General features: G+C 39.3%; 1 protein-coding gene across 2 annotated transcripts; it reads left to right on the forward strand.

Moving 5' to 3' along the window:
* Positions 1-454: 454 nt before the first annotated feature.
* IFNGR2 (interferon gamma receptor 2) lies at positions 455-16228 on the forward strand. 2 transcript variants are annotated; one of them, XR_014492449.1, is made up of 8 exons: positions 455-1002; positions 4414-4540; positions 4649-4818; positions 5791-5933; positions 9533-9665; positions 11157-11311; positions 13699-14000; positions 15451-16228. XR_014492449.1 is itself a non-coding variant. In XM_083362047.1 (7 exons), the coding sequence occupies exons 1-7, from the start codon at positions 927-929 to the stop codon at positions 13822-13824; spliced, it is 930 nt and encodes a 309-aa protein (XP_083218173.1). In that variant the 5' UTR covers positions 455-926; the 3' UTR covers positions 13825-16228. The 2 variants fall into 2 exon arrangements, 1 of the variants encoding a protein (XP_083218173.1); XM_083362047.1 differs by having other exon boundaries at positions 13699-16228.
* The last annotated feature ends 562 nt before the right edge of the window (positions 16229-16790 follow it).

Below are 16790 nucleotides of genomic sequence, written 5' to 3' on the forward strand. Positions count from 1 at the left end.
AATGTCACTGCACGTTTGTTCGTCAGAAAAGTTCATTTCTAACTGTACATTTCCCCTGTTCTCTGCACCTGTTGTGATAACTTATCTGGTAACCATAGTGAATCCCATATGACTAGCTATGTTATGGTTTCAGTCTGTTTAGTGCGCATGTCTAGAAGAAGTTCCCAGAGTTATTATCTGTATTGTTTTTCTTCACTTTGCTGTTACTGTCTGTTACGTTAGGATGAAGCTAGCTAGCTCTGTATAATATATATTTAGTTTTTACATTTTTGTAAGTAAAAGGTATTTAGTAAGATTATGCGTCGTGTTTTTCTTGCCTTCCTGCAAGTGTATCATGCATTCTCCGAAGCACGGTCCGTCGCCCTCTACAAAGGTGATTTTTACCTTGACACTCATCGCCGCAAACGGCTAACGAAAAGGGAAAAAAAGGGAGGGGGATGAAAAGGCATACGCCTCAAATAAGTATTTTAATACACTTGTGTATCCACGTGTAGAACGTAACATTTCAAGGCAGGGAATCGGTGCCTTTTCTCCGCTTCCCCTCGGTCTGAGCGCGCCGAGTCAGGAATCGTGGAATGGCGTCCCAAATAAGATTTGCAAGGCCCGCGGCGTCTAAGCGCCGCCGGGCAAAGCAAGGCAGGGCCTCCACAAGCCCCGGCATCACACCGTCTCCTGCTCCTCCTCCTCCGGGCTGTGAACTTCTGGCCTCGCCAGAATAAGATAAGATACGAAGCGACATCCGGAGCTTTGGCGCCGCCTCCGCCGTTCCGCCTCCGCCCTTGTGCGGGAAGCTAACGGGGCGTCGTCGCCGGGGAGCTGGAGCTGCCGCGGCCTGAGGATATCGGGGTGCAAAGGATGGCGTCGGAGCCGAGGGAATCGCCGCTTAGCCAGTCCGGAGGCGCGTGAGAAGAGGAAGGGCGGGAGGCATGTTACCCCTTGGCGAATGGCTCCTCTTCCTCTTCCTCTTCCTGTGGAGGCTGCCGTTCTCCGCGGCTGCCCAAGGTAACTTCTTCTCTCAAGGGCCGGGCGGTACTTTCCAAGTAGCTCGGGAGGGTGGCTGGGTGAGACGGCAAAGGCCTCTCTGGAGGTTCTTGTGCCTTTTTATTAGGTAGATTGTTTTTTGTTTTTTTGTAAACCCCCCCCCCCCAATTTTTTTTAATCCCATTTATATCCCGCCCTTCTCCGAAGACTCAGGGCGGCTTACAATCTAAAGCACAAATCAAATGTGCTTAGCAATAGCCTTCATTCTATGTATATGCCTGCTTATTAGGGCTTTCGCCCAACCCCCCCCCCCAAGCGGCATTATTACAAAGTCAGCTTATTGCCCCCAACAATCTGGGTCAAATGGGCCGAATTTTTCAGCATCTGCATGAGGTTGCTATTACTACCGCTTCGCAACGCTTACGAGTTCAGTTCAAATCTCAGCAGGTCGATTTCCTCAGGGCGGTAAGCTGTTAGCTGCGAAGTCCGACCCATCGCAGACCCCATGGACAACGTTCCTCCAGGCCCTTCCTGTCCTCTTATCATCTTCTGGAGTCCATTCCTGCTTCAGTGACTCCATCCAGCCACCTCATTCTCTGTCGTCCCCTTCTTCTCTTGCCCTCTACCTTTCCCAGCATTAGGCTCTTCTCCAGTGAGTCCTTCCTTCTCATTAGGTGGCCAAAGTATTTGAGTTCCAACTTGAGGATCTGGCCTTCGAAAGAGCAGTCAGGGTTGATCTGCTCTAGGACCGACCGGTTTGGTCGCCTTGCAGTCCAAGGGACTCGCAGGAGTCTTCTCCAGCACCAGAGTTCAAAGGCCTCAATTCTTTGGCACTCAGCCTTTCTTCTTGGTTATGATCTTTAAGTCCCTACATGGCATGGGTCCGCGATACCTCGAGGACCACCTGCTGCCGGCGTCGACTCCCCTCCGCCCTGTGCGCGCCCACAGAGAGGGCCTCCTCAGGGTGCCTCCTGTCAGGGAATGTCGACTGGTGGCCCCCAAGGGGAGGGCCTTCTCTGTGGGTGCTCCGGCGTTATGGAACCAACTGCCGGTTGAGCTCCGGATGGCATCAGACCTCCGATCCTTCCGTCGCGGGTTGAAGACCCATTTATTTGAACTAGCGGGTCTGGCCTGATGGGGGGTACTTGGGTTTTTTATAGGTTTGTTTTATAATTCTGGTTTTAACTTGGGCATTAATTTAATTATCTTTTAATGTTTGTACTGTTGTTTATATTTATGCCCTGTGAACCGCCCTGAGTCCCTTTGGGAGAAGGGCGGTATAAAAATCTCAATAAATCTAAATCTAAATCTTATGGTCCAGCTTTCACTGCCATACATTGCAACTGGGAAGACCATAGCCTTGACTATACGCACTTTTGTTGATAGGGTGATGTCTCTGCTTTTTAGTGTGCTGTCTAGATTTGCCACGGCTTTCCTCCCAAGGAGCAAGCGATAAGACAAATAAACAAATAAATAAACGGTAGACTCTAGGTCTGTTAGTCAGAGACTTCCCAGTGGTAGGGTAGAGAAAGGCTCGTCTTAAAGGCAAAGGGCGGCTGTTGGATTGGAAAAATGGCAAATTTATGCAGAGGAAAAGGTTACCTCTGATAAGTTTGATAAGGAGATGTTGTTCTGTAAAGTTCTGAATCTGCCTATTTTTAAAAAATGGGTACTGAGGTAGAGCTGCGTTATCAGTTATGAATATTGTTTTTAAACAGACGTATGGGGGCAACGGGATGAGAACTAAGATTCTTGTGAATGCTAGCAATACAGAAATTTGCTCGGGTACCTTTTAAACAGTTATATATTTTAAAAGGCGCTTTCAAAATAAATGAGTGATTTCAGTAAGACTACAAAAGCTGATGAATGGATTACAGTTAGTAGGTAAAAAAAGAGTTGTTAGATATAGAACTTGTTAAGATATATAACACGTGTCATACCTCTATGAATTATAATTACTTGTGAGGGTGTGATGTGTTTTATTGAATGCATTAATATTTTGGGAAGAGCTTCCCTCCATCGGCTCTATGCTGTCAGGCCAAATCTCCCCAAATGAAAAACAAACAAAACAAACGCACCAAAGTCTACTGAAAAAGCATTTAAAAATCGCCCAAGCAGTAACAGTCATCATGAGCATTATCAGACAGATACAATCTAAATAAAGATTTTTCATCTTTTTCGATCTGTGTTCCTCACAGAACCCAAAATTTCATGAGAACTTGGTGAAGTTCTGTGGAAGAGAGGAGAAACTTAATTTGAATGCTGCCAATTTACGGTCACTGGAGCTTTTCATTGTTTCTGAATACTTTTTCTTTTCAACCATGAGTTTGAGACACCCTGCTTTAAAATACGCATTGTCTTAGTTCTCACAGCAAGATATTTCTACTAAGTTTATATTTTACAAAGTATCTGTAGGCTGCTAACTTTTCATGGCAACAGCTATTTATTTCTAACCCTGCCATTCTGGCAGTTAGAGAATTTCCTTGGACGTGGATTCCATCCTTCTCTTAGATCAGACATGTCAAACACAAGGCCCCGGGGGCCAGATCTGCCCCGCGAAGTGGTTTCATGCGGCCCGTGAAGCCATCCTGGAAACAGTGAGGGAATGTCCCCTACTGCCTTGGCCCTGGTCCAGAGACCCTCCTTCTGCCAGAGACCCTCAGATCTATCCCACTCTTGCCCAGGCCTCCATAGGCACCCTTGATGCGAACGATGTAGAGCTGGCCACGCCCACCCAGTAGGCCACGCCCACCCTGGCCATACCCACCTGGCCCCCTGAGGGCAACCGCAATGCTGATGCGGCCCTCAATGAAATTGAGTTTGACACCCCTGTCTTAGATCTATCATTCTACCCATACCTCCCAGTGCCTTCTTTTCAGTCTCTCTGTCTCCAGAATTCAAGTTGGAAAACGTGTCTGAAGTTAGCCCATTGTGACAGTTCTAACACTAACTGGGACTCAATTAAATGCACTTATTTTAACCTTGGCACCCATGGTAGCTTTCTCCTGTCCCTCCCCCATGCAGGCACCTTGAGAGGGGCTCCTCTGGGTTTCCACTTCATGAGAGGTTAAGGAAGTTGTGGATACTTTAACTTTGAAGTAAGGAGAGCTTCCACCTTGCTTGTGTTTTGCAAAAAAAGTGGAAATTTCCCCGATAGGCTTCGAATAGGTTTGCACTTGTAATTGTTAGGAATTTTAAGAACTTTTATGTAAATTGCTTTGAATCACCAGAAATAGGAAGGCATAAAAAATGTTGCAATAAGTATTCCTAGGCTATTGGCACACTGACAGTAAGCTTAGTTATTACCCTCCAGGGTGTTATATCGGCATCAGTAATGGCTAATTCACCTCACCATTGAAGTGTTTTGGAGTATGGTGTATGCACGTTATGTTTTTATTCCTTTTAGTATCTCTTGTTTCTTTGCCTTTTTAGGGTTTTCTCTCTCCTTACCAGCACCACAGAATTTGACAATTAAGTCGTATAATTTTCAGAATGTATTGAGGTGGTCTCCAGTTAAGGGAATCAATGGTCCAGTCTTTTACAGTGTTCAGAGTCGCTTGTAAGTAAACAGTTGTCAAATATAAAATATAAATTTCTATTCTTTATCACATGTTGTTATTCAAATTACACCACTAAGGAATTCTACTGTCTTTGTATTATATTGCAGATATTCAGACCAAAAATGGGAAAAAGTGAATTGTATAGATATCATGAAACCTGAATGTGATTTTAAGCCTATCAACGATTTTTATAGAACTATTTTGCGTGTTAGAGCTGAAGAAAGCAACTTAAAATCTGAATGGACTGAAACAGATCTCTTTGTTGCTTCGAAAGATAGTATGTTTCATTTGTTACTTGTTATTTATTGATGAATTAAGCCCCTGACTAAATATGTTTTTTTTAATCATGTCATATGTGAAGGCGAAAACTGTAGGCCATAGAACAAAAGATAGGCCCTATACTATAAAAACAAGTCTTGAATTATCTCAGAGAAGGAATAATTTATAATGGCATCAGCTTTTATAAACTAAGATCCAGAGGCATTTTATCCAGAGGCATTTTATGAAAATGCCTCTGGATAAAAGCTTGTCAATGCTTAAAAAAATGAGACTTATTTATCATAACAGTTCATAGTTATTCATAAAAGTATGCTATAAGCAGAATTGTACATTTTATTTCATAGAGGCATGTTAGTCACAATTATCTACATTTTGTATCTCTTACCCATGCTAGTACAGACAGGTTCACTGATGTGCTTTTTTCAGCCCAAGAAAAATATTCATGCATTTCATTAGTACAGTATCCTCTGTGTAAGACAATTTAGATATCTTCTGTAATATTATTTAGGTTTTGGTTGATTCATTTGTGAGATTTATATCCCACTTTTCCTTCAGAAACTCAGGGAGTCCTTTGTGGGATATACTTCTCCACTTTTCACTTTCACAATACTAACCTTTTAGGATAATTTATTCCGAGCTTTTATGGTCAAAGATAAGATATGGATCCAGTACTATTAGAAAGTACCAAATTCTTTCATACAAGATATGACCCAGCAGAAAATGTTATTCCCAGTTCACAGGGGCCTCCCGTTTATGTTGCCTTCAGCTCCTAGATGAACGGCTGGGTTCATGCTGTTTACTCAAATAGTAGTGGCAGAAAATGCTGCAAATAAGCATTTCTTTTTGAATGCAAATACTCTCAAGCATTAAAATGAACTAACATAGTTCATGCACACATTTCTTATGTATGTTTGATTAAAATAATGGTGACTTGATGTTTGATTAAAATAATGGTGTTTATTCATTTTAGCCATTATAGGACCTCCAAGAGCAATAAATGTAACTTCAGCTGCTAATTCAATTCTTATAAGTTTCTTGCCTCCTTTTGAGAAAAGAAGTAATTTCTCTTTCTTTGACTATACAATCTATTGGGAGAATTCAACAAGTACATCAGTAAGTACTTGTCTTTCCTTGACAAACTGATATAAGAATTATTAGAAAACCTTTGAATAAATCTGTTCATCTCTTATTTATGTTTATATCGTTACCCATACTGTTGATAGTCAAAACAATTTATAATAACATTATTAAGGTTCCTTAATAAAAACAAATATATTAGATTAGGGGTCCCCAAACCCCAGGCTATGGGCTGTTAGGAACCAGCCTGCACAACTGCAGGTGAGCGGTGGGTGAATGAGCAAAACCAAAATCATCCTCCCCCAGTCTGTGGAAAAATTGTCTTCCACGAAACTGGTCCCTGGTGCCAAAAAGGTGCCACTGCATTAGATAATATAAAACATTGTCATTAAAAAAAAATGGAGAAATCATCAAACATGAGTGAAGAAAGTAATCAGTGGTCTCCTAAAACCAGGGCTTTTTTTCTCATTGTGAACGATCTGAATGGCATTCTGGCACCTTTTTTTTGCACACACACAAAAAAGCTTTTGCACAAGCTATGCTACTCCCTCCCTCCCACAAGCTATGCTACTCGAAAGCCAATAGGAATTGCTGCTGAGTGCGCCAAAAGACCCGGCCCACAAACATTGCACTGGCAAGTTGTCTGCAGCAAAGGTGAGTTGGCAGGAAGTTTGCATCCCTCCCTGCTGCCCAACTCCACCATCTCAACTAGGTAAGTAAGAGAGGACAAGGAGTGGGAGGTGGGTTCTGCGGAGTCCATGTACACTCCTTCCTTGTGCTCACCCGTGTCAGCCAGGCTGGTGGCCTACCCAGTGCTGGACCTGCGCCACTGTCGCCTTGCCCTGTGCGCCTAAGTGGCTGCCCTGCATTGCCTGGCCCGCCACGCCTCTGCCGCCCGCCCCACGCAGCCCCGCTGTATAGAGTGGGCCCTGCTGCTCCCACAGCACCAGCTGCGCTGGCTCTGGCCCCGGAGGGCAGCCGGCCACCAACACCCCACACGCCTGTGACCGCAGCAGCGCCTCCCCACCTGCGCCCGCCAAGATGAGAGTTCCAGCAACTTTTTTTTTTAGAAAAAAAGCCCTGCCTAAAACAATCTATTGGGCAGCAGGCACCAGTTCCGTGGATAATGGATTTCTGTGGAGCAGAGGAGGCATGGTTTTGAGTGCTGCCTGCATGAGGCTTTGCTTGTTTGCAAGGACCCGGTTGCTGGAATGCCGTGGACCAGTGGTGGTCCACAGACCATGGGTTGGGGACTCCTGACCTAAAAGATATAACCAGGCAGGGAAGGTGTGTTACAGACCCCATTAGCCAAAGAATTCTGACTGACAGGATCTAGGAAGAGAGCCTTCTTTGCTGTTGCCCCCATAGTATGGAACATACTTTCTGCGGAGATGAGGGATGCCTCCATTTTCCTGGCCTTCCGAAAGGGGTCAAAACATGACTCAGTAGCCTTACGGAGGGCAAAGGTTTGTGCAGTTATGGGGCTGGTTGGTGTTATGAGAACTCTCTGCCTCCATCAACCAATTTAAACAGAGTTAAATTGCCTTCTTGTAAATTTTAACAGTTTAATTTTATATATTGTTTTATAGGCCAATTTTGTGCTGTACACTGCCCAGAATCCCTCTTTGAGGGAGATGGGCGGTCTAGAAATATGAACTGTAAATAGATAGATAATAAGGGGATGCCTTGCAGGTATTAAGGAAGGAAGGCCTGCTCATGACTAACCCCCCCCCCCACACACAACCTTTGATTACATAGATTAAAAGTATGTATTTTAAATACATTAAAAAGTACTAAAATTATTCTAATGGGATTTGTTTGGACTATTTTTTTAAAAAATAATAATAATAGAAAATGAGATTAGCAGGTCCATGGAAAATAAATCTAGCTTCACAACTGGGTTAATTTTTTAGTAGAACCAATCCTTTTCTAAAACAGTACAATTAAACACACTGAATATAGGAGTGCTCGACCGTTAGGAGAAAAACAAAAAAGAAGAGTCTCAGAGTCACTGAAATTTGAGCAGTGTACACGTTTGTTATTTTTAATATTTTAATGTTTAACTGGTTAGATTTTATAGTTCTAAACTGATTTTATATGTCTCTTAATTTTTGATTGCCTACTAACATTGGTTGAAAGATGGGTGGCTATATAAATGCTTTAGATAAATAAATACATTTAATAAATAAAGATGATTATAAGAATTAGGAGGAGGCAGAGGCTGGGAGGTTTTACTTACTTATTGAATTTCTATAGCTGTTTACCTATACATGCCTGACCACTTGTTTCTGCATATTATTGGTCTCACATCCTTTGTAATCTGCAAACAACGTACTGAAGTTTTTCCAACTATATAGAATTTCTTCTTATCTAGATGGGATAATCACACTACGTTGTATAACAAGATATTTTTTTAACTTGAAATTATTTAGAGATCAACTTTCATTCCTTGATAGAGGCCCACAAACATCTTAAAGCATGGGTGTCAAACTTGCCATGTCATGTGACCTGTTGCGATGTATCACAACTTTTTTTGCATTGCCGGAGCTGGGGTGGGCATGGCCTCTGCATCATGCAACCGGCCCGTGGGCTGGCAGTTTGACACCCCTGTCTTAGAGGTTTGTACAGAGGAAAATCTACCATAAATTCAATACATCCACGTTGCTTTAAAAATGTATAGTTTGTCCCTGGCACTATTTTAGTTTATTTATTTATTTATTTATTTTATTTATTTATTTTATTTATTTATTTATTTATTTATTTATTTATTTATTTATTTATTTATTTATTTATTTATTTATTTATTTATTTATTTATTTATTTATTTATTTATCTGGAGTTCCTTGGCAATCTCCTGACTGTTAACCAGATCCAACCCTTCTTATTTTTCTGAGGTCAGATATGGTTGACAAGATGTTACTACTATCTGCTATGACATTATATAGAAAGCCATAGCAAATGTGTTATGGGAAGTAGAGAAAATAGAGGATATGTTACAAATCCTTAGGCTATGATTTATGATCAACTGTATACTAAACAGTGACAGTGGGCTTCCTAAATCCTAATTGCTCAGAACTAATAGTAGTTATTTTAGATATTCTGGAACATAGGCTTTCGGCAATCACAAGAGATCTTGGAGATAGTGCTACAAAAATCACTGGTTTGGGGGTAGGTAATCTTTTCAGTGTGTGGGTCCCATAATATCTTTCTGTTCTGCCTGAGGGCTGTAAGGAACATTGTACCTTTAACGGGAAGATTAAAGCCAATTTTTTCAGACCTATCTTTTAAATGGGCAAAGGAGTACCTAAATCTTGCAAAACAAGGTCAGTGCTCCTTAAATTCACCCCTTTCTCATCCCAGTTAAAAATATTGTATATAATTGCAGTTCTACCCCATAACAAAACGGCTGTATCTACTGAGGGCTTCCTAAAGGCCATGAATGGGATCCTGGGGGAATGCAAGTGGTCTTAGGAATTGCCTGTCCCCAGATTGAAACCAAAGTATTGCAGATAAACACTTACAATGAACCTACCACGAACTAGAACAGCTATACTTCTGAAATTAATAAGGAAGGGCTGTAATTTGGATAAGGAAATTATATAATAATGTTTTAACTGCTCTTTGTTATTATACAGCTAATCATGAATACTGTACACAGATTTAAGAATCTAAAGGAAAGAACTACATATTGCTTTAGGATACAAGCAAGACTGTATGGACTCGTAGGAGAAAAAAGTGGTATTTATTGTGCAAAAACTACAACCACTGGTATGTATTATTACTTAACTGATGTATAATTATATAGATGCAGAATTAAAGGAATAGGTTGTACCCATTGGTTATTTTTTATGTTTAAATGATCTACCCTACCGTGGAAACATGAACCAATACCAAATTCTCCTCACCAACCAGGTCTTGGAAATACAAGGTAGTCTAATATGGTAATAGATAAGAGATTTATTATACTTGGCCTGCCATTCAAAAACAGTGGCCAGGATTACTGTTGTTAGGAGAAACATAACTTGGGCCTAAGACAAGTTCAGGAGCGGAAGTGAAGATTAAATATCGAATCTTCTTTATTGAGCACACATGTTGCATATCTCATCATTTCTTCTCTGCTTCTTTGGTGAGGATCCTGTGGATCTCAGCCTTTATAATATTATCAGAGATCCTTCTCTATGTCAGCCCAACTCCTAGGGAATAGCGTCTCTGTAAAGGTAAAGATGGTCCTTGTGGCTGCTGTTCCATAAAGTGATCAAGGCCTGGCTCTTCTGCAAGCTAGGTGAATATTGTGTCGCTCAAGGAAGTACCTGATTCTTCTTGTATCAACAGGAGCATGCAGTTATGATTATGATTTTACTGTTTTGGCATTTGTGGCTTGATTCCTGAGATTTAAAGTTGTTCTGTAATAAAGAGTTTAAGACAAAAGCTTTTTTTACTGAAATATTATATAAATCTTAATATAAATTAACTGAAGATTCTACTTGAGATTATAGCAGTAATGAATAATGCATTATTGCTTTCAGTATGGAGTATACTTAAATTCAAACAGAAAACTGATCTTGGTATCTCAAATGCCCCTATAGTACTGTACCCTGTTTTGTCCTTTAGTCCTATCCCTTCTTTCCTTCAGTTTCTTGAGGTTTAAATTTTTGTTCTTGAATTCTATAGAAGTCAAGTTCAAGTCTTTCTCATGAAAGAGTCTGTAATACATAGGATTCAGATTAAAAAAACCTATGATTTCTTAAAAAGTGTGCTGAATTTGACAGTATTCCTCTATATAATGTTCGCATTTGCAGATGATTTCACTGGGATTGTTCCTAAGCCTAATTTAAAAAAGGAAAAGTAATGAGGCACATTTCACTGTTTGAGAAGGAATTACTTCTCCTATGTTTCAAATATAAGCTGACACTTGTGTGCAATAATATATGGCTTTCTTCCCATTTAATTATCTAATCACCAACCAATTTCTTGTCAACAGTACATACATCTCAAAAATGTTCAGGAACCCACATTCAATTTTGTCCTAATAGCTTTTTCTGCCCCTATGTCCTACATATTTTTGTACAGCTATATTAACACTTCACTTCCTGCACAGAAACTTCATTAGTAACAGTACAATTTTTCTGAACTTTCATTGCAGTGTAATTACTGTATTGTAATCCAAGATAGCTGATAAATTGTTTCATGTATGTTTCTGCCATTTTGCAGTAAATGTATCTTTCAATGTATTTATGTCAATGTCCCTTTCTCTTTCAGAGGGAACTAGAATGCTGTATTGCGTATTGATATTTGGATCTGTGTTTTTAATACTAGCTTTAGTATTTTTGCTGTTAATGATTATTCGGAAGTATCCAGATATAATTAAAGCCTTTTGGCAACCTCCTCTAACAATACCGTCACACTATGAAGAGGTATGTATTTCTGCTGACTTGCAATAATGTCTGATTGTAGTATGCTTGTCTGGAATTCACTTACATAGAACTATACCATGGAGTTTAGACACATTTCCATCCTTTATTCCATAGCAAACTCAGATATAGCTGGACTTGAGACATACTAATATGTGATGATGGGTCCCTTTCTTGTGACTTAACATTGCAGCTTGTTTTAGCCATTTTACAGCACACAACCATACGTTTTTGCATCCTACCCCACACGTTATGTTTGCTGTGATTGTGATCTGAAAGTAAGGGTGCGGGTGGAAAACAAAGGAAATACACCATTAATTGAACATTTGCATTAAACCTTGATTTTTAATCATGGATTAAACAGAAATCATGATTGGTCACAAATATGACGTGTTGGTGAGGCTGGAACATTTAGGGGAAATCTGCACTCCAGAAAACAGATGAATTTGTCAAAATTGCTGCGCTTAATTTTGTTTCATGTAACAGTTGTATTGGGTTTTGTCCACTTGAAACAATTTAATGAGGATACTGAGATTTTTGCATAAAACTGTTCATTATAATTCTAGACTTTCTGTACAGTATTTGACTCGTTCTTGATTTTTTTTGTGGAAACATTGTTAGATGGAATTTGCTTAATGTTCAGTCAGCTTGTATTTTTCAGTAAATGGGAAACTAATCAAATGTAAGCGTACAGTAATTGCAATCTGGATTTAGTCTTGAAAAAGTTTTCTGGTATATTATTTATTTATTTTGCAAGTCCTTCTGTGCTTCAAATGTCATTATAGTGCTGACATAGTAAATTACTGTAGTGAGTATTTGGTTAAAGTTAATTGTATTTATGTAGCTCAGTCCTATAGTTAATTTATAGACAAGCATAAGATACCTGAGAATCTAAAAATTAGATTCCAGCAGTGTAGTATAAGGACTATGGATTTAGCATACCAACACACACACACACACACACACACACACACACACACACACACACAGAGAGAGAGAGAGAGAGAGAGAGAGAGAGAGAGAGAGAGAGAGAGAGAGAGAGAGAGAGAGAAATAATATAAAAATGGTAAAAACTATATTGAAATAGACTAGGCATGTGAGTCAATAAAAGTGAATGTATTTATTTAAATCTCATTTTTACCGGTTGAGCTCCGGATGGCTCCCGACCTTCGCTCCTTCCAACGTGATCTAAAAACCTATTTGTTTGAACAAGCCGGCCTGGTCTGATGGGTTTGGGTTTTAATTATTGTTTTTAAGTAATTTATTTATTGTATTTGGGCACTATGGTTTAATCTGTTTTTAATTTTGGTATTTTGGTATTTATTGCCCTGTTCACCGCCCTTAGTCCTTCGGGAGAAGGGCGGTATACAAATTAAATTAAATAAATAAAAATAAATAAAAAACAAGTTTCAAAATAATTGTTCAGAATGACTTTTAAGTAGAGGACTAGCTGTCTTTGATTTTCTTTTCTTCCGTTCAGTTGTGTCCAATGTTCTCAGAGACTGCCTGAACAGTTCCTGCAGTTTCTTGACAAAGTTTTTAAAATGGTTTGTGATTGCTTCCTTCCAAGGGTTGAGAGAGTGACTGGCCCAAGATCAACCAGCTGACTTTGTGCCTAAACTAGGACTAAAACTCAACTTCTCTACATCAAATTGTCTCTTCTGTTTAAAAAATACCAAACTTTTTAAAATGGTAGAGATAACTATCGTATTAAAGGAAGTTTTTGATTCTCCCAGTGGAAAAAAACCCTGCACAGCTATTTTAGTTTGGTGACTTTATTCTTGCAAAAAATATTTCAAATGATAAGACGAGAAAAGAAATATAACCGAGTCTGATCCCCTTCCTTGATATGACATGCAAAGCCACTTAGTACATAGCCCTTGCACCTAGAGAGGTTGCAGATCCCTGGCATAAATCAATGTTTAATATGCTTGCAGCCTTCTGGTATAATCCAGCATGGTTAAAATTAGAGTTTAACAACAATCTGAATCACCAGGAGCATAAAATATTTTTCTTCACCCCATAGTAGTACTTGATTGTGTGCCCTCATCTTTCATTCTTGCAAATAGGCACCATTTCTGTGGAAAAAAAATATTAAAGTTTGGCACATCTGAGAGATGATAAAATGTTTTAAAATTCAATTTAGTGCAACTGAATTCTCAAAATATAAAATTGGACAGAGTGACAAGACCCCATTTCAGTTATAAATCTGTATGAATGTAGATAGGCTACATTTATATGAAACAGATAAAACTCCCTGACTTCAATAGAATTTTCCTCAAAGAAAATATTATGAATTACTTTTTTTACTATTTTCCATTTCAATATTATCATAGCAAATATGAATATATAGGTTTATTGGTTTCTAACAATCTAATGCTTTTTCTCAGGATCTAAATGACCCCCAAATGATTACAATTGAAGAATTTCAGAGTGCTGCTGGAGAAGATCCTTGGGACATTATTTCAATTACTTCAAAAGCAGAAGATAAGATTCTGACAAGTTTTGCCAGTTGATAGAAAATATGATGAAAAATATTTTATATCATTTACACCTTATTCATTACCATCAAGTTGTTTTAGCTGCTTAAGACATCCAGTTTCTAAGGAAGTTCCACTCATCTGTCTGTGTAGCAATGTGAATTAAGAAACTTAGCACGTTTATTCATTTGGAAGAACATCCTAATATTTCAGTAGATTTAGCCTGATTAAATGTGTTCAGAATTGCAGTGTGAATGTTAGGAGAACACAAATCCTATTGCCTCATACATATATATTTTTTTAATGATTAAAGAGTTTTGTTTTTCCCTGGGCAATATTGTGCAACACGGAGAGTTTACACCAGCATTACCTCATTAAAACTTTTTGCAATAGATCACGGGTGTCAAACTCGCCACTGTTGTGATTCCTTGCCAGCCAGCTGAGTCTGAGGAATCAGATGAGGAGGAGGCGCCTGGAGTGACATTAGAGTCAGAGGAAGGCTCTGAGGAGCTCCAAGGCTTACAGTTGGATGAGGAGGCTGGCCCCTCTACTAGTGCTCAGGTTGAGACACAGCTGTGCTGGGAGCCTGAGTTGGACAGTGATGAAGAACAATTGGGACAGACCCAGGATGCACGAAAGCGCAGGCAAGAGAAGCGAGTAGGACAGAGGAATGCTGAATTATAAAAGGGAAGGTGTGGAAGGTGCTGGTTGCCGAAGGCATCCATTCGTGTTGAGGATCGAGTTTCTGTGGACTGTGTTGTTTGCCTTGGACATTGACTCAGGTCTGTGAGAACAAAAGGGGTTGGTCTTTTCTTGCGGTTCCTGACTGTTTCTTGGAAGAGGGGTTTCTCTTTGTGAGCATAACAAGGACTTATATAGGGTGGGACAGAACAGACATGTCACTTGATGCGATGTATTGTGACTTTTTGCATTGCTGGCAATGGGTTGGGCGCGGCTTTGATATGATGGAACTGGCCCATGGGCTGGCAGTTTGACACCCCTGCAATAGATTAAGATGAGAAGCTGGTTTGATATGAAATTTAACTAGTGAAATCATTTGAAATCTCAATGCTGTTAAATACATACAGCATATTTGACCTGGTTTTAATTTACGGGCTTGATGTTTACATTTTTAAACTTCTCAATTTGGAGCAATCTTCAGAATATAAAATTGAATACTGTTGACTACAGCTGGTGAATAGAATAATGTGTTTCAGATACGTTTGTGCTCTTCTTGAACAGAAGGGGATCAGAAGAAATTCCCTGCATGATGGACTGAAGGTTCTTCTACTAGTTATGTATGGTGGATCAGCTGCAACCTGTTTATTAATTAAGATCTTGCTTCCAACTTGAATGGAACAGCATCAACTTAATCTATTGTAATTTTCTGGAACTTGGGCTGTGTGAATATTTCACCTCCTATCAATTTTAACAGACCAGACTATGGTCCAGTTGTATTTTTTGTTTTAAAAAAATTCAATTGGACTGGCTACTAGCAGCCTTTTGAGTATTTCCAGTTGTGTGTTATTCCATGCTCTTCTTGCTGGTAAGCTTATTTAAACAATATATAGAGAATTCCAGGCAATTGTTTAAGCATTGAGATTACTCAGAATTGCAACAGGTTGAGTTCCTACATTTCTCTCTTTTCCTTAATCACTAGAGATTGTCCCTTCCTTGGATTTCCTTCATCATGCCAAGATTTCAAGTGTTCAAGCTTGCTATGGCAGCCATTTAATTACTGATTTAAATAGTCCTTCGCTGCATAATTTTCATGGTACTTGTATGCACTTTCAGAAGAACTGTTCAGTTCTTAGGCATTTTTATACTGTTTTTGTACTGAATTTGTGATGCGTATATATTTGTACTTTATAACATCAATTTATATCAGAGAAACTAAATGCTTTGTTTTATAAATCCTAGAAAATACTGGGAAGAAGGAACTGACTACAGCTAGTCCTCGACTTATGACCACAATTGAGATCAAAATTTTTGTTGCTAAGTGAATCATTTGTTAAGTGAATGTTGCCTCATTTTATGACCTTTTGTGCCACAGCTGTTACATGGATCATTGCAGTTAAGTTAGTAACATGGTTAAGTGAATCTGGCTTTCCAATTGACTGTCAGAATGTCACAAAAAATGATCACATGACCTTGGCACACTGCAACCATCAAATATAAGTCAGTTGCTAAGCATCTGATTTTTGATCACATGACTATGTGGATACTGCAATGGTCGTGTGTTAAAAGATCATAAAATCACTTTTTTCAGTGCCTCTGTAACTTTGAATGGTCACTACGTGAACTGCTGAAAGTCAAGGACCACCCGTATATGCTGCTATTTGATTGTAGTAAGAATTCAATTTTAATTGCGCACTCGGGCTAAAATTAATGGTACTTCATGCTGTTTAAGGATTAAAAATTTGTCCTTGTTTTCCTCCTGGTAATGTATATATGTCTTTATTGGAAGAACCATACAATCAGAAATGCAGAACCTGTATTAAAACTGTGGCTGATTAAGGGGTATTGTAGATTTCCCACCTTACCTTTTAAGTTCTGAGACTGAACATTCCAAATATCCAGTGTCCAGTCTCCTAAAACTGGGGACCTCTGTATTAAGCCAAAACTAAACTCTTAAAATGCTTGTGCCGAGCATCATACAAAATGAAGTGCTGATATTGAACTTGGCCAATGATTGGCAATCACGTTTTAATCTCATTGATGGAAAATGCTAATGGAAAGCAGTTTTAACAAGTTAATTTTTATGTGTGTGCCAAAATATGAGTCAATAAAAATCTCTTTCTGAATGTGACAGACTTGTGGCTGGAATTAACAGTGGTATGCTATACAAGTTTTGAAAATATTTGCTTTAGCACTCAGACTTATTTACCGCTTCATAGTGCTTTACAGCCCTCTAAGCAGTTTACAGAGTCAGCATATTGCCCCCAACAGTTTGAGCCCTCACCTCGGAAGAATGGAAGGCTGAGTCAACCTTGAGCCTGCAA

Source organism: Vipera ursinii, assembly GCF_947247035.1.
Source record: "Vipera ursinii genome assembly, chromosome: 4".
Classification (NCBI taxonomy): domain Eukaryota; kingdom Metazoa; phylum Chordata; class Lepidosauria; order Squamata; family Viperidae; genus Vipera; species Vipera ursinii.